General features: G+C 44.2%; 1 protein-coding gene across 1 annotated transcript; it reads left to right on the top strand.

Annotated features, from left to right (window-relative positions):
- Positions 1-10741: 10741 nt before the first annotated feature.
- Positions 10742-11665, top strand: LOC114704646 (UPF0428 protein CXorf56 homolog). Its single transcript, XM_037197297.1, has one exon. It carries the CDS (start codon positions 10742-10744, stop codon positions 11405-11407), a length of 666 nt encoding a protein of 221 aa, XP_037053192.1. The 3' UTR covers positions 11408-11665.
- Positions 11666-24844: the final 13179 nt, after the last annotated feature.

Genomic DNA, 24844 nt, shown 5'->3' with positions numbered 1-24844 from the left:
CTCATGCTTGAGGGGACCACCCTATTCTTGTGAAGAACAGGATGCCCAAAGGGCTTGCTTTCCTCAGCTATGCTAAGGACAGCTATGGCACCAGCTTTTTTGAATAAGTATTAAAAGGTTACCTGACACAGAAGACTTATGTCAAAACTGTCACTGGCTGGTAAAGAGTTCCTAAGAGTGGCATCATTTACAGCCATAGAATCCTTAAGTGTCTTGGGTTGACTAAATGCTGTTATAAGCATAAACCTAATAGCAAAGACCTCTCTCTCCCCAGGGAGCATCAACCTTGGTTTGGGGCTGTGGCCTGAATTTAAGTTCCTGTTGATTTGACATTTTTTACCTTACAGTAAGTCTTTGGTCAGGTATTGGAGGAGGAACCACTATGAGAAGTGGTTTAATCTTAAACCATAGTTAGAATGGTAATTAAAAAATTTGGAGAGAGGAAGGGTTGAGTTTTGCCCCAGTGTGGGCAATGGCAGAGTCAGGAATCAAAAGAGCTCTTGCTGGAGTGTACATCTAGAAGACGACAGTGGTGTTTGTCATCTTGCAATGACCAGTCAGGATGCTGTCTTCTTCTGGAGTCTCAAGACAGGTTATACTCTTTGGAGGCCTACTGTCTTGGGAATGATGCCAGGTCTTGGATAGATGCTTCTGGGCTCTGAAAAGCACCTGCTTAGAGCTGTCAGCTCCTTTTGGTAAATGCCCAAGCAGAAGTAAGTTTGTGTCCCATCAAGCAAAGGCTCAGAGAGGAGGCAAAGCCCCACTGTTACAGTAGAGGGTGATAGCCCCATTCTGCCACATCTTGAGGCCATCACTATTGTCAGGCTGTCTCCAACTAAGAGTGTCGCCTTTTTTCTCTTTATCATACCTCACTTTCTAGGCATCTGCTCAGAAACAGGGAAGACAGTGCTATTTGGAAAGTCACCTGCAGGTTCAGGAACATTATGCCTTCCTCCCTGTTCACTGTCATAGGAGCATTAAACCCAGGAGGCTGAATAGTGTCCTTTCACATCTTGCATCGTCAATACACACACATCCCTCCTCACCTAGGAACAAAGTCACCTGTGGCTCCTGATGGTATTAACGACCAGGATTCTACCAGTTATAGGGATCACACTTCAGTGATTGAGGCTCAACTCTTCATCTTAAAATAGTTTCTACATCTTGGATACAGAAAGCAGAGGTTTGTGAAAAATCTTTTACTACAGTCTGATGAAATGAAGGCCTTCAGGGAGAAGTCTGTCTCCCACCAACCTTTCGTTTCCATAGCAATGAGATGGTGTCCCTTTCCACATAGGCTGGGGCTTAGGAAGCCCTACATAGACTCTGGTCATTCTGGAACAGGACAGATTGTATAGAACTTAGAGATCAGTGGGTTTAGAGGCATGTACTGTGACAGAATATAGATCAAGCATCTATGGAGTTGACAGGGGAACAGGATACCCCCAGGCTATGGCCTTGGTGGCCTGGCTGCTAGTGGTTTAAAAGCTCAGCCACTGTAACAAAGGTAGAACAGCACTGGGCTTCATGGATTTCTGATGTATCATCCAGTGTCACCAAGGAAACTCATGGCTTTGAGTTCAAACAAGGGTTTACATACTAGGTATCTTGGGTGGAGGGATGTGAGCAGTCAGAACCCACAGGGAATATAGCCACGAACTGTGTTCAGAGCAGCAAAGGGGGGGGGTGTTCAGTCTTTGAAACTCTTTAGGAGACATTGACTACTAGACAGTTCTTGCCCTCTTTAAAATTTTACTTAATTGACCCATGAACAGATTTCCAGGTGAGTCATGCCAAGGAAATAGATCGTACAGAGCTCTATCCCTGTGGGAGCGATGGATTACCACCAGTGCTAAACTATTGAAGAGATGCGTTCTTGGAGATTTTGACAAATGATGCCTCAGTTTACTTTGTTATGGATAACCTTGGTCATTAATTTGACACACCCGGCCCGGACACGGACAGGATTGACAGATAGCTCTTTCTCGATTCCGTGGGAAGAGGAATTGTCTATCAGATTGGCTTTTGATCATCTTGCAGGGCATTTTCAGTTGCTGGTTGGCATAAAAGGGCACATCCTGCTGTATGCCGTATCATCTCTAGGCAGGTGGTACGGAGAAGTAAGCTCAATGTAAGCCTTGGAGCAAGCCACTACAGTTAGCATTCCTTGATGGTATCTGCTTTAGTTCCTGCCTTGAGGCCATTCTGGATGAACTAGCCAGTTTTATGATCAACTTGACACCAGCTGGAGTCAGTAAAGAGCCTCCATTTAGAAAATGCCTCTATTAAGATGGGGCTGTGAGCAAGCCTATAGGACATTTTCTTTGTGAATGATGGGGAAAGGGCCCAAATCATTGTGAGTGATGCCATTCTTGGGCTTATGGGTCCTGGGTTCTAAGAAAGCAATAAGCAGCACTCCTTCATGGCCTCTGCATCAGCTCTTGCCTTCAGATTCCTGCCCTGGTTGAGTTCCTGTCCTGACTTTTTGATGTTACACTATGATGTGGAAGTGTAAGCTGAAGAAACCTTTTCCCAAGTTTTTTTTTTGGTTATGGTGTTTCATCATAGCATAGTAACTGTAGCTAAGACACTGGATTCCCTCAATGACTACGTTCAATAAAAACCTTTCCTCCCCAAGTTGATTTTGGTCACAGCAGAGAGGCAAACTAGAACAGCTTCACCGAGGGTCACTGGGTGGCTGGAGATCAGCCCTGATGGCTGAGGCAAGGGACACACACCAACCCCACTGCTTTCTATTCAGTCTCCGGTGGAGTCTGCTATTGGCCAAACCCAGGAAGAAGGCAAAACACGGGCAGTGGCAGTGAGTAGGAGGGAGCTTGGGTGGAGAGAGAGAGTCGAAAGGAGGGCTCTTTCCCATATCAGGAGTCTTCAGGGTGCATAGTTGCTTCAGAGGAGCCAGTGTTATCCCATCCCCAAGCTGAACTTCACATTTCATTCTCAGCAGAGCCCATGCTGCAGAGTCTGTCACACACAGTGGTAGCCAGGTGTTTATAGAAGGAAGTGGTACCTAGGGAGGCCTTCCTTTACCCTAGAGAGACTGCTGGAGTTTCTCCCATTGGGAGTGGCTCCCAGTGGCCATCTCACTCTTTGAGGTTCTAAGAGCACTGGCACATTCCTTTCACAGACCAGGCTGACCCCCCACATAATCAACAAGTCTCCATAGTGGGATTAAGCAGTAAAATGTCTGCACACTAAACTGTTTGCATACTCTGTCACCAGCTCTATCCCCATCTTGTCCTCAGTGGAGACAGATGTGCAAACTCAGAAATCCCAGTCATTGGCTCCACCAGGGACAGTTTATTGGTGGAACCCCCCCCCCAAAGCCATGTGATGCAATCCCGGCATCAACATTAATAGTGCCCGAGTCCCTCCCTCTTTCCAGGGTCATAGGAGATGAGTCTGGCTATCAAAAAGCTGGGTTGATGAATTCCACTACAAAGAAACAGTATGTGGGGATCTAAATGCCCACCCAATGACAAATGACAAAAGGTTAAATTGAGCTTTGGAGCACTTAGACCTTAATAGGACATCTTTACCAACCTCCTACCCCCATCAAGATTCATGGATCTATATGGAAGAGTAGTGAGAAAAAGATGACCAAGGAAACAGTGTCTTCCAACACAACAGGGCTGATGCACATATGAACTCAGACTGACAGCAAGCACAGGACATGCACAGGTTCATGCTAGAGCAAATCCCAACACTGAGAAGTTGAAGTGGGTATAAAGTTCCATACCTTAACCAAGATGCCATTTACAACTAATTATAATACACAATTAACACTGAAATGGCAAACCAGTTTTTTTCCAGTGGATGTCACTGGGTGTTATCAAACACACTGCAGGGCAGGCTCCATGGTTAGACTTCATATGTGCTTTACTTGGTTTTACTGTGGTATTTTGTTTTGATATTTTTTATTTTGTTTTCAAAGACAGCATGAAGTTGGGCGGGTAAGGACATGGAAATATAATTGATATAATATGATCAAAATTGTTTTTGAAAAAGTTTTTTTTGAAGCATTTTAGTTACAGAATTAGTAATAACTTATAAAAACTGTTTAGTTCCGAATAAAAAAGAAAATTAGTTTGAAAAGGAGTGTTCAGTTTTATGCACAATTAACTACAAGGCTATTCCTTCACAAAAGGAAATGCAATGCCCAAATTAAGTGTTTAAAAACGTAGTTTTAATTTTGTATTTTTTAGCTTTAATCATCATTATACAATGTATTTTGATCATTTTCCCCCCTCCAACTCCTCTCAAATCCTCCCTACCTCCTTTCCCCACCCAAACTTTAATCTTTCAACAGAAGCACCTTAAGGAAAATACCAAGCCAAAACATTTAAACAAAACCAATTTTAAAAAATAGAAAGCCAAAACACCTCAGAAAGGCCATCAATAGACATGGCAGGACATGACCAAGCTATAATTTAAGAGTCACCCCTCACAGTAAGGGAACTAACTGTTTCTTCACCTGAGTTTCTGAAGCTGGGGCTCAGTATGTTATCACTTTTCTTTCCTGACATTTAACTTGAAACACTTCATTCCCCAAATTCAAGTGGATCCTATTTCAGTAGTCATAGCACATACTTTAACAGCCAGGGAAAGCTGTGTGTATGTAGCCTCTTACTATTGTCCTCTGAGTGTAATAAATATCCAGTTTCTATCTTCCAGCTGTATCCAAGGCTTTCCTCCTCTGACTAGTCCTCACAGGATGCAGCTATAGCCCAACCTCCAGCCCAGTTGGCTCTCAGGGTCCTTGGTAACCACCCCTCCCAACACACACACCAAGGGAAGCTACAGATAATGACTTCCCCTTCCTATGGCTCCATTTGGTCTCTTCCCTTTTCTACCAGTAATCATGATAACCGGAGAAAATAAGTCCTTCGACAAACCTCAAGGTTTAATTTCTCTTTTGAGACAATGTTTTACAACCACCAGTCTGCCTGGGATGACTGCCCATAGCACCTCCAAACTCTACCTCATAAGAGGATCCAGAGAGAAAAGCATGGAAGTCCATTGCCTGAGGAACCCCATTCTGGAAAGTCTTTCCTTTTACCAGACCTCAATGGGACCCCAACACTGAACAAGGTAAGGGGGGCTCTCAATACCTATTGCTGGACTCTGGTGAAAAGTCTTCCACAATGCTGCAGAAAGCCCACAGATCTGTCTATAGTTAGTGAAGTTTTGCAAGGCCCAGCTGAAACTTCTATGTTTCTGAAGAGGCCTATTGATCCCAAAATCCCAGAGAATAGAAGGCCAGTCAACATAGCCTTTGTCACCCAGTTGGCCCTCCATATTAAAGAGAAAAAACTTCAGAGGCTAGAAGGATTTGAAGAAAAGATATCAAAGTTTTTGGAAGTAGCTCACTGAGTCTTTAATACTTTCCAGAAGACAGGCAGGCACAATGGTTAGGCAGAGCAATTGTGCTAGTGCTGAGAGAAGTGGATGATAGTCCACCAGAAGGAAGTGATGAAGCCTCCAGAAGCAACCAGGGGATGGAGCAGGACCAGACATTCTCTAGCCTGAAATCAGTGTGTACTGATTTCAGAGGAAACCTTTTCAGAAGAAGACATCCCCCAAATCCTAGGACTACTAGAGGCTATCTGGCTATCAAAGAAGGTGGTCAAAATATACTGTAAAGGACATCAGCAAGGTCACTTTTATGAGACTATAGCAAAGCAATCAAGTTTGCCAATCAAGAGGCAAAGGAGGCTGCCCTAGAACCAACGGGGGTGGGGGTGGGGGCTCTGCAAAATTCTTGTGACCATACCCAAGTCAGTTTTACTGCTTCTTCCCATGTACAGAGGAACAACAGCTATCTATCTAGCTCTAGGCCACTTGTCTTCTATCAAGTCAAGACAGGATGGAAAAAACCTTCCAGATGGACATCTTTCCCTTCCATTAAGTGACCTGAGTCACCAACTCCATCAAGGAACCCACTTGGAGAGAATAAAACTAGTAGAACTATTAAGTTTTATGTGCCACATCTAGAAAATGATACCGGACACTGTGCACAAAACTTGTACACCACCTAAAAATCACTGGGTCACCATCCAAGATACCCAAGGGAGTTAGAACTCCAGGCAAGATACCTGGATAACACTAAGTGAACTTAATGAAAGTAAAACTAGGCCAAAATGGGTATAAGTATCTCCTTGTATTTGTAGATACTGTCTTGGGTTGGGTAGAGGCTTTTTACTACTAATCAAACACAGATAATAAACAAGCCATTACAGAAGTTAATCCCCGAATTCAGCCCAATAATTGGGTGTGAAAGTGGCTTGGTTTTCATAGCTCAAATCTCTAAATTACTGGCTAAGTTCTTAGGAATAACCTGGAAATTACACTGTGCTTACAGTCCTCAGAACTTAGAACAGAAAGGATGATCTGAACCCTGAAGGAGATTCTAACCAAATCAATAGAGACACTGGTGAAGGTTGAGTGAGCCTTTTTCCCTTTACCTTCTTATGGGCCCTATATATTTCCTTGTAGAGGTAGATTTGTAGAGGGGATTTTTGTTTTAAGTTTTTGGCAGACTTCCCCCTCTCTCCAACCTATAAGATGTATAAGATGTACATTTATCTGGAATTTTTAACCATTCCCTTCTCTAATCCCTCCAGACTCTGCAATATGTTTTACAGCATGTCTGCAAAACTATTAGAGACCCAGCCAAGGGACTCCCAACCTAACCCCACATTGTCAGGCCAGCCACACTATCTGGGTTAAGAATATCATCCAAAGACACTTGAGCCTTGCTAAAAGGGACCATATCCTATAGATCCTTTACCATACCCAGTGTATAAAGTTGCTGGAATCACTCCCCCAGATTCATGACAGCCAGCTCAAGTGGGTAATTGTAATTGGTTCTTACTCTTTGGGGACCTGCCACCTAGCTCCCAAATAAATACATGGAGACTTATTTTTTTACTTATGAAAGCCTGACTTTAGCCTAGCTTATTTCTAAGTCAGTTTTTTTCTAACTTAAATAGTCCCATTTCTCTTTACGTTTTGCTTCTGGCTTGTTTTTTACCTTTCTTTATTCTATGCTATCTTTCCTTCTTATTCTGTGGCTAGCTGTGTGGCTGAGTGGCTGGCCCCTGATGTCCTTTTCTCCCCTTTTTCCTTGCTCCTCTCACCCTAGATTTCTCCTTTTTATTCTGCTTGGAACCCCCACCTAGCCCTCTCCTGCCTAGCTATTGGCCATTCAGCTCTTTATTAGACCAATCAGGTATTTTGGGCAAAGAAACAATTTTACAGAGTTAAACAAATGAATTGTAAAAGAAGGGAACACATCTTTGCATGTGTTTAAAACAAATATTCCACAGCATAAATGAATGTAACAAATCTTAAATAACTATTTCAAATAGGCAACAGACACTGACTGGTGGACCATCCATCACTTGTTTGGTGAACCCTTTAAATCCACCCAGCTCCCAGAGGTGGATCCTGGCCCACAATTTCCAGTAAGACATAAAAATGCCCTGAATCCCCTTCCCCTCCAGGTCCTTGGACATTCCCAGCCTTCCCAGGCCCACAAAACAACCTAACTTAAGCTGGGAAGCAAATAAAGAGATTTCATCACGCTTATCAATAAAAGGCTGGAATGTTAAGATTCAAAGGAAACACTAAATTCCTAAGGCAATAAAGTGAACTCAGCCTGGACTATATAAGGCTTTCTGGTGGCAAGATTAAAACAAATAAACCAGCATTATAAGCTATGAGACTGGATCCCCTCTACCAAAAGGGGTCATTTTCCTTATATCTGGTAGAAAGGCATCACTGGTAACCATTTGTCCCATTAGTATACTGAAGCTCTCAACATGCTGGTGACTCCAGGCTCCTTCAGGTATCATAAATACCTGTTACACATTTCAAAGTCCATGCTGGCCTCCTATTCCTTCACCTCCTTCCCGTCTCCTATACTTAAAACTCCATCCAGGTCACATGCTGCCCTGCCCAAAGCTATTCATTCTCCTTATAACACTACTATTCCTGTTAAGAGCAGAGCATAGAGTGAAAACTTGTTTCTCCCCATGTTTCCTCTATTCTCTATACCCTGCTGTTCTCAAGCTCTTGCAGATAGCCCTGACTTTGTCAAATAGGATGTCCATGTTCAATCTTCTGTCTCCCTAGAATCTTCCAGATGCCTCTGGATATTAGCAAGTCAGGGGGAAAAGTTATGAGAACTTTCAGAAAGGGTTACTCAAGACGGAGTGGGGGGAAAGGGGGGCTGGGATTTGATTGGCTTACTTCATGGTTACCAATTTTTACTCCAGTAAAGGTGTTTTTCTATCTTGCTGTTTTATGCACCCTAACTCTTATTTCTGGATGTCAATTGCCTACTCCTTTTTATTCCTCCCAGCCAATAAAAATCCTGTAGAGACCAGGGGCCCTAAAATTCCCCAGACGATGACTTGACAATTTAACTCATTCTCCTAGAACCAGTGGGGAATAGAGTGGTGTGGTGGTATTGTGTATTCTAATAAATTTATCTGGGGTCAGAGAACAGACAGCCACTAGATACAAAGGCTAGAAAATGGTGGCACTCACACCTTTAATCCTAGCATTCCAGAGATAGAAATCCCTCTGGATCTCTGTGAGTTCAAGGCCACATTGGAAATAGCCAAGCATGGTGACACGCCTTTAATCCCAGAAAGCCAGCCTTTAATCCCAGGGAGTGGTGGTAGAAAGCAAAAAGATATATAAGGCGTGAGGGCCAGAAACTAGAGATTTTTGGCTGGTTAAGCATTCAGGCTTTTGAGCAGTAATTCAGCTGAGACCCATTCCGGATGAGGACTCAGAGGCCTCCAGTCTGAGGAGACAAGACCAGCTGAGGATCCGGCAAGGTGAGATAGCTGTGGCTTGTTCTGTCTCTCTGATCTACCAGCATGGACCCCAATAACTGCCTCGAGTTTGATTTTATTAATAAGAACTTTTAAGAATCCTGCTACAGAGTGGGCTACTGAACTTAAAGTTATGCCATCTCATGGAAGTATTCCCAAGACTGCTTGAAGTGCTAAAACCATCTTGGGTAAATTGATCTCTAGTCACATAGACCAGCCATAAATTCCCCATAAATTCCTAGAGTAAACTAGTCTTTGTGCCAGCCACAAATTCCTATAAAGTGTGCCCCTGACCTCTGGATTATGGAAACTACCTGACCAAACTAACTGCTATCTCTCCACTTCTGTAAACAATACTTGCTTGTTGCAGATGTCCAGATGCTTTCCTGTATATGCCACTGTGGTGATATTGTGTTCCCCAAAATATTGTGCACCCTATGGATATAAGATAAAAAGGGAGATTATGGAATCTACTTTTAAAAAGGAACTACTTGTTTTAAATAAGATAAGTAATGCAAATTTTTTGGTCTGAGTTTATCAGATGTTACTGGACTGGACATTGTTAATATATATAATGGGAGTTTTTTTGTCTGGATCTGTCAAATGTTAATGGACTAGACATTGTTAATGTATTCTTGACTGTATATTGCATATACTTATTGAAGATAGTTTTTCTTGTATTAGTTATAAGCTTTTTTTAATTTTAGACAAAAAGAGAGGAAATGTGGTGGTATTGTGTTCCCCAAAATATTGTGTACCCTAATAAATTTATCTGGGGGTCAGAGAACAGACAGCCACTAGATACAAAGGCTAGAAAATGGTGGCACTCACACCTTTAATCCTAGCATTCCAGAGATAGAAATCCCTCTGGATCTCTGAGTTCAAGGCCACATTGGAAATAGCCAAGCATGGTGACACGCCTTTAATCCCAGAAAGCCAGTCTTTAATCCCAGGGAGTGGTGGTAGAAAACAGAAAGATATATAAGGCGTGAGGACGAGAAACTAGAAGATTTTGGCCTGGTTAAGCTTTCAGGCTATGGAGCAACACAGTTCAGCTGAGATTCATTCTGGATGAGGATTCAGAGGCTTCCAGTCTGAGGAAACAGGACCAGCTGAGGAAATAGCAAGGTGAGATAGCTGTGGCTTGTTCTGTCTCTCTGATCTACCAGCATGGACCCCAATAAATCGCCTCGGGTTTGATTTTATTAATAAGAACTTTTAAGATTCCTGCTACAGCACCCTAATAAACTTATCTGGGGTCAGAGAACAGAACAGCCACTAGATAGACAGAGGCCAGAAAATGGTGGCCCCCACACACCTTTAATCCTAACATTCTGTCTGCATCTCTGCGAATCCAGTGTCACACTGGAAATAGCCAGGCATGGTGACACACGCCTTTAATCCCAGGAAGTGATGGCAGGAAGCAGAAAGGTATATAAGGCATGAAAACCAGGAACTAGGGTTGGTTAAGCTTTTAGGCTTTTAGCAGTTCAGCTGAGATTCATTTGGGTGAGGACTCAGACTTTCAGTCTGAGGAAACAGGATCAGCTGAGGAATTGGCAAGGTGAGGTGGCTGTGGCTTGTACTGATTTTCAGCATTCACCCCAATACCTGGCTCCAGATTTGATTTTATTAAGACCTTTTAAGATTTGTGCTACATGCCACAGTGGTTTTTGTTTTTAAAAACTTGAACAAATTGGAGCTTGCTGCTACTGCTTCGTCTACTCTACCTGGGACAGGCCCCTGGAGGTGAATAAAAGTTTTGTATAATTTGACTTATTCAGCCCTCTTTTTTCTCCTTCAGGTGTCCCAAAACATTTGTTATTTGCTCCTTAAAGACACCACTAGTGGACTTTTCTGACTGCTCTGCCTTAGCTATGCCGAAAGTCGTGTCCCGGTCGGTGGTTTGCTCCGACACCCGGGACCGCGAGGAATATGACGGCGAGAAGCCCCTCCACGTTTACTACTGTTTGTGCGGCCAGATGGTCCTGGTGCTGGATTGTCAGTTAGAGAAATTGCCCATGAGACCCCGGGACCGGTCTCGCGTGATTGATGCTGCCAAACATGCTCATAAGTTTTGTAACACAGAAGATGAGGAGACTACCTATCTTCGGAGGCCTGAGGGCATTGAACGTCAGTACAGAAAGAAGTGTGCAAAGTGTGGGCTGCCGCTCTTCTACCAGTCCCAGCCAAAGAATGCTCCTGTGACCTTCATCGTGGATGGAGCCGTAGTGAAATTTGGCCAAGGCTTTGGGAAAACCAATATATATACCCAGAAGCAGGAGCCTCCTAAGAAGGTTATGATGACCAAACGGACTAAAGACATGGGCAAGTTCAGCTCTGTTACTGTGTCTACCATTGATGAAGAAGAAGAAGAGATAGAGGCTCGGGAAGTTGCTGACTCCTATGCACAGAATGCCAAAGTGATTGAAAAACATCTGGAGCGCAAAGGCATGAGCAAGAGGCGACTGCAAGAGCTGGCTGAATTGGAAGCCAAGAAAGCAAAAATGAAGGGGACCCTGATCGACAACCAGTTCAAATAATCTGGATCTTTTTGTGTTCAGACTGGAGGCTAGCACTTAGATCAAGATGAAATAGCTTCTTGATTTCATGGTCTAGTTTCTATGTCCCAGGAAAAGATTGTCTGACCATCCCATTGATTTTTCCTACATTGTTCTTCTTTTCTTTCATTGAAGTCCTTGACTCCATTTCACTTGCTTTCTGGGTGGCAGATTGTTTTCAAAATCTTTGTATAGGCCGGGCGATGGTGGCACACACCTTTAATCCCAGCACTCGGGAGGCAGAGTGAGGCAGATCTCTGTGAGTTTTTGAGGCCAGCCTGGTCTACAGAGTGAGTTCCAGGAAAGGCGCAAAGCTACACAGAGAAGCCCTGTCTTGAAAAACCAAAACAAAAAAAAACAAAAAAAAAAAAAAAAAAAAAAAACAAAAAAAAACAAAAAAAAAAACCTTTGTATAAATAAGTTTTCTGTCTTCCTTGTTACATACTGGAGGATAGTCTTGAACTTGTGATCCTGTCTTAGCCTCTCCAGTGCTGTAATTACAGGAACGCACCATCGTGCCTGGCTTCTGTACCAGTCCTCTTCATTTGAAGTACCCTTCTTCTGTGATATATTTAGGGCTAGCTAAGTGTCTAGTTTCTAAGGTAGGTGTTTTTTATTTCTTCAAAGCTAATACAATGTCTAAAGACTTTTGAAAAAGTATGGTATAGGAGGAAAGTTGCAGGAATTAAATTTAAAATTAATTACTTTTCATTTTTAAAAGGTGGATCCTTTAAGAGACTCTGTCTCTGATCTTCGAACTGTTCTTAGAATTGACTATGCTTTGAATCTTTCTCCTGTCAGTAGAAATCAGTCAGAAACCTGAATCTGCAGAAATATTTCTGTGTGGTGGTATTGTGTATTCTAATAAATTTATCTGGGGTCAGAGAACAGACAGCCACTAGATACAAAGGCTAGAAAATGGTGGCACTCACACCTTTAATCCTAGCATTCCAGAGATAGAAATCCCTCTGGATCTCTGAGTTCAAGGCCACATTGGAAATAGCCAAGCATAGTGACACACGCCTTTAATCCCAGAAAGCCAGCCTTTAATCCCAGGGAGTGGTGGTAGAAAACAGAAATATATAAGGCGTGAGAACCAGAAACTAGAAGCATTTGGCTGGTTAAGCATTCAGGCTTTTGAGCAGTAATTCAGCTGAGACCCATTCGGATGAGGACTCAGAGGCCTCCAGTCTGAGGAGACAAGACCAGCTGAGGATCCGGCAAGGTGAGATAGCTGTGGCTTGTTCTGTCTCTCTGATCTACCAGCATGGACCCCAATAACTCGCCTCAGGTTTGATTTTATTAATAAGAACTTTTAAGATTTCTGCTACATTTCTGTACTTAAAATATTAGCGTTATAGGTGAGCCATGCCATATCAAACTTCAGAATTAAAAAGGAAAAGCCATGTGGCTGGGGGTGTAGCTCAGTAATGGAGTGCATGCTAGGCATGTGTGAGGTCATCCCCAGCACCGGAAAAAGAGAGCCAGATTGCAGATGCAGGGGTAGGATAGCTCAGGTCTGAATTGAAATATGGCCTTGCTAAGTAACCCAAAGGAGCTAGTCAGTCATCTGGGAGAATTACTGTGTGAGAACACAGGAGGGGGCATCGCGAGAGTAGCTTATCTATTGGGTGTCTTGTTTTACATTTGCTGTTTGCAGAGGACTGTTTGAAGTGTCGCTGCTTCAGTGAGGTCACTATCCACGTGGTTCTTCCCATAGTCTTATCTGTTTGCCTGGGATACGAGGTGTGAGCAAACATGGAGTGTGTTGCCCTCCTCCCGTTATCCCTGACCAATTGCACTTTTTAAGCACCCAGGGCTTGTGTGTGAGGTGCTGCCGGGAAGGAATTTTCTTTGCCTTTTTTCTGATTTCATTACTTGCAGGGAAAAGTAGGTGAGCGTAGAGGTACAGTTGAGCTCGCCAAAGCTCGGCTAGAGGATTGGGGATCGCGGCAGTGCGCAGAGTGGTACCGTGTTACTCCGCAGCCAGTGAGGAGGGTCCTTTGTGACTAATTCTCTGCACCTCAGTTCCTGTCCTAGTTGGGAGACAGAATTACTATTGTATGAATGACCAACTGTGTCTACCAGCCAGTGGCCTCTACCTTTACTCCACTTTATCCCCAAATTCCTATATGCAAAGCTTGGATATACCTACACCACCTCAGAAATTCAGGCTTCTAGTCTCAGGCCACAGCCTCTGATTATTGTTAGTCTCCTGTACTTCCTTCCTTGTAGACCTTTTGAGGTGTGTGTATGGATTTGAGGGGTGGTTATTTTGTTAGTAATGCAACATAATAGTAGTAATAGCAACATTAATACTCCGTACTCTCCACTGAGTACTTGGTGTGTGTCAGATGCTGTGGAAAGCACTTTAGAGGTATTAGCTCTTTCTAACAATACCTCCTATGAGATAACTCTTGTCATCACGTTTTTCAAATGAGCTCCTGAAGCTCAGACTTCAAGTTCCAAGAGCCACCAGCCAGTAATTGGTAGAGCCAAAAATCTGACTTTCAAACTCAAACTCTTTACTATGCTGAACTGCTTCTGTGGAATCCTTATTTATATGTATATGTATAGTTAGATCAGAACGTAATTCATTTTGCAAAACCAAGTGAAGTGCAATGTAAAAATATTCAGCTAGAGAACCCCCTAAAGCAATTCTGTGGTTATACTTCTACATATTTTCTGAAATATTTGCTCTTAGATAAATCCCAAGCATTTCAACATCTGGCTCAAATTACACATTTTGCTTTCTTATAGAGGAAGATGTATGTTTTGCAATATGTCATTAGTATCAAGTGAGCTTGTACCTTTCATTATATTTTATTCTTTTTATTGAAAATTATTAAAACAATATGACGTACTTTCTCTTATTAGTTTCTAGTGTTTTTATAGCAACAGTGTTTTAATAAAAAGAGCCCTATTGAAAAAAAAAAAAAAAGACACCACTAGTGATTAGAGGGACAGAGCTCTTAACCTTGCCATAGACTCCATGTGGTACTTATAGACAGTAGAATAAAGAATCCTGGTGTCTAGTGAAGTCACAGAATCCTCTCTTCATGAGGACAGGGAAGGCAACAGAGCAACCCTAGCTTAGCAGGGAACCTAGAATAAGCAGGCAAGTGCCATCTTATGAATGGTGACCTGTTACGTTTAGTCTGGCTTCAAACCCTGGTCATTTTTCTGCCTGTGTTCCTACCCAACCTAGGGGTTTAGCCTCTGATCATTCTTTTTGTCCATTTGAACTAGGGAGGACTAGGGTTAGCACTATATGCAGAGATGCTCAAGTCCCAAGTTGAGGAAATGAAGGGGAAATGGACAGTTGGGGTGAGGACCAACCCAGGTCCAGGATTTCTGATGTTAAGAGTTCCCACACAGATTAGCAACACCCTTTTAGAGGCTATGTTTAGCATCCTAGGTTCTAGACGGATCCATATCATCCCTATTACAGTTCCAACATCTTCCTTTATGGTTCTAGGAAGACCTAGTTTCCTACTTACTGGGTGGGCAAAAAAACTAAGAATGGAGGGCTCCACCATGCCTGTGTCTACAATAAGGGACCAAGACCTGACCTAAGTCTGTGATCTGCTGTCTCAAGCTATATAGCACATGTAAGGAAAGAGGTATCTTCCATGGCTCACTAAGAGACAGGTGGTTTCTTGGCAATGGTTAGAGAGCAGTTGTGAATCCATGGAGAATTGTTTTTATCTGAATAGTTATTACCCATGGATGTGGGTCACATCTTTCCAGAGGCTGGGAGAGGCTGTTCCCCAACATACCATACCAAATCCTGTGGTATGTGGGACCTGAATGAGTTTGCCCATCCAGATTTGGGTTTTATAATGGAAATGAGGTATGTCATAACTTCTGATGCTACACCACCCTCCAATTCATATACCACAACAAACACTCTGTTTGTCATAGTGACCACTCTGGACTAACCAGCATGCAAGAAGTCTGCTCACCAGGCATCTGTTAACCAAGCAGTTCCATTTTTTTGATAACCCAATATGTTTACTTCCAGATACCTCTTGAAGACACCATTACAGAACCCTAAGAGGCTGGCAACCAGAGCAAGCAACTTAGAGGTGCTGCCCTATGCAGCTGCCATGGGGTGGGCTTCTTGCTCATGAGAAATAAGTCATTCTCCCAATATAGGTCAAAAAGTGACAGCAATATGGGAGAACAGATCCATGTAGGATGCAGGTAGCCTGAGTTCAGACAAGCAAACAGGCACTGAGACCCACTTTCTAGAGCCATATAATCAAGTGACCCCCGCCCCATGCCTGTGGTACAGCCTTTAATTCTAAGTTCAAGGTGAGAGATGGGTTCATGTTGACGTTTTCTTAGTTTGACTTTTGCTTTGTATACACGTGACCACACTTCTGTGGTCCTTAGTCTCCGCTTTCATGCTCACTTGACCAAGCTTCCTAGAGTGAAGCTGAAAGATGAGTAAGAGGTTCCAGACCTGGATCTCTATGGCATCCCTTGACCAACTGAGATTTAGCCTTTGTCCAGCCACTCTTCTCTATATACAGTGGAAGCCTGGCATGACTGCCTTTGGATTCCTGGACCACCATGAAGGAAGGTGTTGAGTATTCAGAGTTCTATGGCTACATCATCTGTGTTCTAGACTAAAAGCCTCATTAGTTAGAGCAGACTGGCAAAGAGGATCTCAGTACACAAAGTTGATAGCCATTCCATACTCACATGGACAACAAGGAGATTTTTATTAGGCCCCATAAAACCCCTAAATTCAAGGTCCTTCATCCAAGATTTCAGTTATCAAAGTTCTGACTGTTCATCAGAAGAAGGATGCTACCATGTGGAAGCCCTTGGCCCCATGAAGAGACTCACTTCTAACAGAGCGCATGTGACTAAGGTTAGAGTTGCAACCTGCCTCTGGCCAGCTGCTCACGTTGTAGCCCATGATTCTTTCTTCCACTTCATAGCCAATGCTTGGCCCCATTGTGTTTGGTCTAAATTCAGATTTTCCCACTGTGTTCAGTAGAAGCTTTCAGCTTAGGAGTAGAATCCACAGGAGTGGCTGGTTCCTGGACTCAAGTGAGACACAGGAGACACATTGCCTCCAAGGCCCTGGAGATACTATACGTGCATGCATCTTCGATACCAAACCCAGACTTGGGCCACAAAGTCAGAAAAGGATAAAAGACTGAACTTCAGGTAACCCAGAGCCATGAAGGTAACAGTTATGGCTCCAGAGTCACACTTGTTTAGAGCCTAAACAAAATCAAATGACAGACTAGACCAAGGGGTTTTCAAGACCCTATAAGAGACATGGTTTAGACTGTAAACCAGGAGTTCCAGATACTTGAACTTAGATCCCTAACTTAGAAGCCATTGACATCACTTTCAACTGTAGGTACAGTGATGTGAAGGGAGCCCAGGCTGTGCTATCCCTGTTGAGGTTGGGAGCATGCCAAGCCCTGATATTTTTTAAAATTAGTTTTTATTTTATGCACATTGTGTTTTTACCACTGATGTCAGACTCATTGGAACTGGAGTTAGATCGTTGTGAGCTGCCAGGTGGGTGTGGGGAATTGAACCTGGGTCCTCTGGAAGAGCAGTCAGTGCTCTTAACTGCTGGGCCATCTCTCCAGCCCCCAAGCCCGGATCTTTTACTCAATACTCTTGAAAGCTCCTTGGCCAGTAGAATCTGTTTTCAAATACTTAGACAAAGAACTCATGCTGGCCAGGCTACCTTAGCCTATGTTGCCCTAGAGACCATGTGGATGTCGGCTGTTCATGCTCCTATTGAGTGTAGAGAGCAAGGAAGCTAACTTTTGCAATGGCATCTGTGGACTGAAGACTCAGTTGAGAGAGAAAGTAGGGCTTTTGGGACAACCACCACCCATCCCCAAAGTAACAGCCTAGACAGATAGCCATTGAAGAAATTCCTAAGAATTGTGATAAGGATGCTGAACTGTAGCCCTTCACTATTGATGGCTTCTGGTGGGGGTTCGGGTGGGGAAGGGCTTCGTTTTAAGTGGCTGGCTGCCGAAGTTTGACCATTTCCCAGTGAGCATATGGTCAACCCAAATTGGACTTTATTGGGGGGTGTCACTCAAGGCCAGGAGGGACAGACCTGAGAAGACTGGGAGGTGGGTGATCGGGTGTAATCAGGGTACATGATGTATAAAATACCTGAATAATCAATAAAAATATTGTTAAATCTAGAAATTCTAGACTGTGTGTGTGGGGGGGGGGTGGAAGTCAGGACGGTAAAATCTCTTTGGAAAAACTTTCGTCATGGATTCTACACCTGAGCAGCTATCTCCAAAGCAGTAATTTTCAAAGTTGTCACTACCTTCTGGAAAGGTCTTCCAGGCTTTTAGAATTACCAGGGACAGGCCTCACTTCTCTGGAGCAAAGTCTGTCTTCTGGAAGCTTTGAACCTTCCAATTCAACTACTAGGATCATTTGAAGCCACCAGGTCCCTAATAAGCAAAGCACCCGAGTGGTTCCTGCCCATTTGACACGCTGTAGCACCTCAGAGATTGACCTCTCAGCTACACGCATGACCTCAGAGGTCAGCAGAGCACATCTCTCTACCGCAGGAGAGGCCTCTACACAAACTCCATGTGTATAGGCTTCGCTGTACGGAGGTGGCAGAGGTGTTACTAAGGTGTTTCAAGACGTTTTTAAGAGACATGCTTAGACTGAACCGTGAGTTCGAGAATACCTCAACTCTAGCCACTGCCAACACTTTCAACTGTGGGGACAATGACGGGAGGAGCCCAGGGCTGTGCTATCTCCATCCCCTCAGGTTGGGAACACGTCAAGCCCGGATATTTTTTTAAGTTTCTTTATTTTAGTTAGGCACATTGGTATTTTACCATGTGTATCTGGTTCACTGGAACTGGAATTCCAGTGGACATAAGAACTTGTATTCTGCCCATGTTTGTTCCCTCTCCCCCTGCCTCCGGCCCCTGCTCACACTTCCCTTTTGGGTCTTGCTCTCATTCATGCAAATGCTAGAACCACTGCCCATGCTGGTGCTGCCTGAACTAAAATAGAGATTTCTATGCAACTAGACTAAGCATTCTGCAAACAACGCTGGTTTCCAGTGTACTAAACTGGAAACTTGTCCAAGGTGATCCTTGGAAGCCTTTGGAATTCACCGTTCAGCCTCCTGTAATTTTTTTTTTTTAAATCACTCCCACGCTTTCATGTCTGGAGAGTAGATAAGAGCTATGGAGAAGCCCCCTAGAAATGGGCTTTGCTTTGGAGGAGTCAGCAGAGAGAACTCCAGTGACAAGAAAAAAACAGGAATCTGAAGATACTCGGCTATGCCCAAGTTTCAAACAGGCCAGCGGAAGTACCCCCACACCTAATGTCTTACTCTTCAGGGAGCATGTCAAGACCTGCCCCTTAGCCCTCCTGTGTCTCTACCTTCATGAGGTAGAGGTGTTCCTCATCTGATCACTGACAGCAAGCTGCACCTGTGGGTAGCTTTTATAGCAAGGAGGGGGATTGCCTCTAGCCGTCTATTTAGCATCCATTCCCAGCTGCCTTTGTGTGGCTGCATCCACAGAGGCCTTTCAGCTGTTGCACTCTGAAGTTAGATAGCCGAATGGATCTCGGGAATGATCATCCCGGCTCTCTCATCTCTCAGGTGAGGGCACCTGTCCGTGTAGGTCGGACCCCAGGTTTGTGAGTTAAAGAACCAAAGCCGTAGCTCTGTCTATTTGGCTCTTGGCATAGGGTTCAAGGGTTGGAGGACTGAACAGAGGTACATTTACATCTCTCCTCTACCAGCTGCTAGTTGGAGAGCTTTTGAGGAAGGTTCAAGGTGGAGAGAAAAAGCTCTGCTGACCTTGTATGTACAAGAGGACAGAAGTATGACCACATCTCCATGAAACAATGGCCTGTCTAGAACACTTTTCCTCAAGGGTGGCCAGCATCTTGATACAAGTATTGCTGCTGACAAGGTACACTGAATGCTGCTTGGCAAGACAGTCTGGTATTTGACCTTGTGTCTTTTGAAAGAAACTCTACACGTCTCTAAATACTACCTAACAAACGAGCTGTAGGATGCCGAGTATCTAAGTCCAGGGTACGTGTTTCTGTAGCAGAAGCGGCAAGGCCCCCACTTCCTAAGCAAATGGGAAAGCTTTTTCATTACTTTCCTGGCTTCCAGGAACAGCCCACAGTGGCCTCAGACTCCTCAGTTCTTAGCACCGGGATATTTGGTCTGACTTCCTAGGAAGGCTTAAGGACCGAATCTACTTTCTTTAGTTAGAAAGGCAGTCAAATGTCTGGAACTTCAGCTCCTGGCAAAATCTGAACTCCATTCTGCTGGGAACAGCCTTGATCTGAGATTTTTCAGATCAAGGGGCTAGTTTGCTGGTTCTAGACGTGTGATCAGGGTATGGGGTTTATGCCCAACTAAATGCTACATCAGGGCGCCTTGCCTTATGTCCTGTAAAGTGAAGCTCCCATTTCAGGAACCCCCAAGAGGACACACACTTAGGAAGATCTCAGATACAGGAGTCCTGGCTTTACGGCTGACCTCACTGTTTGGGAGTTGAACAGCCTCAAGAGAAGGAACGTGACCCGACTTCTTGGGTTAGTCTCCTGTTCCGAGGCACTTCCCTTTTGATCCAAGGAACCGGTCTCAGGCACTGGATTGTTGAGGTTATGGAATAGAGTTTGCCACAAGATTCAAAGCCCAGGTCCCCCTATGTTTCCCAGCTTCTGAGCTCTTAACATGGGGGCAGCCCACCCTGCTCTTAACACGGAAGGGGCTTTCCCCCCCTCACGCCCCCCTCCCCGGTTAAGGTCTTATCCCCACCCCACCCCCCCACCTTTGCATTGAGTTTTTTTTCCTGGTTATAAGGTCCCATCCCCACCCCACCCCCCCCACCCCCCACTTTTGCATTTGCCCAGCCTGCTCCTTCCCAACCTTCTTTGAATTAAACACCCAACCATCACTTCCACTTTCTGACCCAGCCACTTTGGAAGAAGAGACCCAGAAAAACTTTTTTTCCCCTCAGGTCTTAGAGGTTGAGAGAGAGAGAGAGAGAGAGAGAGAGAGAGACAAAGTCAGGAGCATTCTCAGAGAGTGAGAGCCGAGCTCTCTCTCAGCAAGCTGACAGAAGGAGTGAGTGAGGAGAGCAAGGCTTACAGCTTTCCCTTTTATACCCTTCCTGTACCACCCTCCCATTGACAGGCTGGAGCACCTGGGCCCCAGCATCTCACCTGTCCTAACTCTTCAGCATCCTGATGGCCTGACTTTCTAGATGGATCAGAGGCAGCAGCTGGGCACATTGCTAAACTTACAACTTGAGGCTTGTGAATAGTTCCCAGAGAGGCTAGCAGCCGACTTGGGTCGATGCAAAAGCAATTCTCATCTCACAGGGAATAGGAAATGGATTTTACTGAAGCTAAGTATGAGTGATCACAGCTTAGGAACACATATTTAAGTTACTCTAAACTCTAAGTTTTGCTAGCAAGGCTAACAGTTTCGTGAGATTTTAAAAGTATGTACCCCGAGTCCTTGTTGGAAAAAAGTATGTACCCCACTTGTGTCCATGGCCATTAGTTTCTAGAAGCCTGGTTATTATTCCCTCTTGAGGGATTTAAATGTCAGATTTTCAGTGTTATGATTTTGTGTGAAAAAAAAAAAAGTTGACCCCATAAAGAAAATGTAAGTGGCTAGAGTTAAGGATTTGGAATATTAATGCTACCATATGTGGGGTTGACTTATTTTATTTGACTGAGGAATGCAGCACACTCCAGGAATTAAAATAGTTTGTTTCTGTTGCCAGTGCGGATGCTGGAATCAAAGCGGCTTGAACTGCCTTAAACTGTGAAGCTGTCCCTTAGTTGGTACATATGTTGCTGAATTTAGTTCGTAAACTTTAAACAATCTTTAAATGCTACATAAGGGCGCCTTGCCTTATGTCCTGTAATAGGCATGTGTAAGCAATACAGGAAGTCTGTGTAGGTGAGTTAACAGTTAAAGAGACTAAATGAGTTTCGAAACCACCTTCATGTGTTTCTAAGAAGCATTAAAGCAAGTTTGCATCTGTGCAAGGAGGCAGGTGGTTGGCTTGAAAGAATGTGTTGATGCTGCTCTTGTGTGACAGTGAGCACCTCATCTCTACCCCTTCCTGAGTATAAACTGAGTTTAGAGCCCCTTACTAGCCTGGGTCCTTCATTCCCAGCTCCCACTCTTCACAAAGTAGGTGCAAGGTATCGCCGGCTGTCATCATATCTGCCTCAGAGTGAAACTTTGACCCTCTTTTTGAATCCCTGAACAGACTGTAGACCTTAACTTCCCCTGAAGTTTGGAAAGCAGGGTGTGGGGCTGTTGGGGGTTTGATTAGTTGTAAATGCTTGTGTTTATCAAAATGAGCTGTAAAGGCATGGGGTGCTCTTCTGGATTGTATGCATACATCCAAACACAGCATGCCACATGGTGAATAGATTCCATTTTTATTTGTCAATTGCACTTCAACAAAGTTGGAGTGAAGAAAAAAAAACAGGCTCTAAGTCATTATTATGATCATAGTTTGTAATAGGGTTTCAGGAGACCCCCTTATGGTTCTGCCTGCTTCTGTATAGGCCTAGTATTGATTTTAAAAACATAAACATTAACAACATAAAAAGTGAACCATTGCTGAGTGGTCCAAATGGCCTTAAGTGATTTTGAAATAACATTTTTAGTAATCCCAATTTTTTTTTCTTGTACTTGGCTGACTTGGGTTTAATCATTTGGACTGAAGAGATTTTTATGAAATTGGTTCTTTATGCTCTGTTCACAGAGCGGCTTGATGCCAGTGATCAAAGGATGTATGTCAGGCCAGCCGGCTCAGATCAGGGCATCTCCTTGTCTTTAAACACTTTGTCTCCACGATTTGCAGAGCACCTCTGCTGTACAGAGAAATGATGTCGCTACCCCAAAGAGCAGTGGATGTAATAAACACCAACCTCGGCGTTGGCAGAACTTGCATTTTAGTGGGGGAAGCAGATAATAAACAAATGATATGCATTCCCACTTGTCAGAGGGAGATAGGGCTGGAGAGAGAAGCAAAGCAGATTGATGGTGTTCCAGGATGTGTGTGGGATGCAATTTAAAACTGAAGGCGAAGGTGACATTTGGCGAGGGTTGATGGAGGGAAAGGTCTGACCCTTGTGTCTATTCAGGGGAGAACCTGCTAGTCAGGGGAAATTATTTCTGCAGATCTCTGGGTGGATTATGCTTGGCTTATTCTAGAAATATCTATGGGTCTAACACTTCTTGTCAGTGGGAGGAAGAAGATTAGGGGATAAGAGAGAGAGACTTCAAGGCCACACCACATGGGCTTTCAAAAGCCATTTGTCAGTGGGCTGGGGAGGACGGCTCAGTCAGTACAGTGCCTGCCACAGAAGCATAAGGGTGTGAGTTCAGATCCCCAGCACCCACATAAAAATCCAGGCATCCCTGAAGGGGAGGCAAAAGAAAGAAGGGTCTCAGGTGCTTAGCTCCTGGCCAATCTTCAGCTGGTGAACTCCAAGTTCAGTGACTGACCCTGTCTCAAAAACAAAAAGAAGAGAAATGACTGGGGAAGCCAATGGATGCAGATCTCTGGCCTTCACACTCACACCATACAAACAGGCACCCTCCCCTCACACACATGTACACATGTAAACATACACAAGGGGGCACACCCTTGTTAGGATGTTATGTTGGCTTTTCCTATGACAAACTTAGAAAGCTCTAGAAGGTTTGAACAGCACAATCTGACACATTTATAAAGAGACAGAAGTGGATTTCAGTATCTATGTGTCTCTGAATCAGCTAAACCCAGGGGCCTGTTAGAAGAGCACATTCCTGGACCCTGCTTCAGGCCAGGTGACTCAGATGGAGCAGTCTGAATTTTAGCACACCCTCCCGGGATGATATCAATTACAGCATCCCCAGTTAAGTTTGAATTTCAGATGACAGTGACTAATTTTTTTTTTTTTTAGAATATCTCATGGAATATCAAGTAACCATTAAAATTATTTGTTTGTCTGAAATTCAAATCAAACCAGGAAGCTTGTGTTTTTTAAGTTGTTAGCCCTGTAGCCCCACTTCTGATGCCTGTGAGAACCACAGTTCTAGAAGATGCTGGGGTCTGACCTAGATGCCTTCACGTGACCAGGATAATCACTCTGGCTTCTACCACGTTGACTGCTGATGGTGCTCAGCTGTCTCTTTTCTGCACAACTGCCTAGAATTAACCAGGATCAGTCTCCATGGCTCAGTGACTGAAGATTGCAAAGGGCTGGACCTCCTGCTTGGGGCCCGCCACGTGGTTTAAGTCGCAACCCACCCTACCACAGGTGAGTCAAGTCAATGTGCCTGACTCCCTTGGCTCTCCTCGATCCTTAGAAGAACTTAATACATCAAATGAATCCAACATCTCCCAAGCACTACTTCTAGGCTCCTTCCTCCAAGGTAGATGTTCTTTGCTATTTGGGGGGTCAGATCATTGAGGCTCGTATAGAAATTGGCATTTGACCCAGTGGTGTGGCTGGGGTGGTGGTGGAGGAGATGGTGAAGTTGAAAGAGGTCTGGAAACCAAGACATTTGACTTTTGTGGTAAGTTTGGGTGAGATGTGAGAGAAGTCATTAAAGATAAATCCAGGGCTTTGCCTTGGGGGAGAGGCAGCTTCCTCCGGCAAGCAGCCACGGCTGCTTTTGCATGTAAGTTGCAGCTGCCTTGCAGTGGTCCAAAGAGATGTGTTAAGGATCACGTGTTACACCACTCTGAGACTCATCTAGATCAATTCAGGGGCTTTCAGCACGACAATAGAAATTTCTAATGTGACAGGGATCAAGTTCACCCTGGATGGAGTCATTGATGGAGGATGGAGTACCTAGAGAGAAGTCCAGGGTCTCCTTGTTCCTTGTCAAGACCCACGAGGCTATGGAGACACTGAAGGGAGCAAACAGGAGGAGCCAACAGTCCTACAGGGTGTCATGGCTAAAGCCGTCTTAGTAATGACATGAAGCACTTATGGAGACACCATGTGCTGAAGTCCACAAGTGCCATTTCACACATCGGCATGCCCCCCTCCCCTGCATTCATACATAGCCATACAAAATAACAGACAGGCATAGGCACCACCCCCAAATACTGGCGACTGCAACCATGTGCATCCTCATGGGAATGGAAGAAGGATACTAGGGTGAACCTGGGGAGAGCAGCTGAAGGAAAAGACCAAGGGGGACTTGACTGACAACTGCACTGATGTCCTGTGCAGTTGTCAGAGGGGACATCAGCGAGCCCATCCAACCTGTAGTCCACAGACCACATGCAGCCCAGAATACAGCCCCCCACAAAATCATGAGCTTACTTAAAACATTATGAGCACTTTCTTTCTCTTTCTTTCTTTCTTTCTTTCTTTCTTTCTTTCTTTCTTTCT

The sequence above is a fragment of the Peromyscus leucopus genome, chromosome 20 (genome assembly GCF_004664715.2).
Source record: "Peromyscus leucopus breed LL Stock chromosome 20, UCI_PerLeu_2.1, whole genome shotgun sequence".
NCBI classification, from domain to species: domain Eukaryota; kingdom Metazoa; phylum Chordata; class Mammalia; order Rodentia; family Cricetidae; genus Peromyscus; species Peromyscus leucopus.
This window is presented reverse-complemented; position numbering and strand designations above follow the sequence as displayed.

Coding starts and splice junctions, on each gene's coding strand:
- LOC114704646 (XM_037197297.1), top strand. CDS start 10,742: ATGCCGAAAGTCGTGTCCCGGTCGGTGGTTTGCTCCGACACCCGGGAC.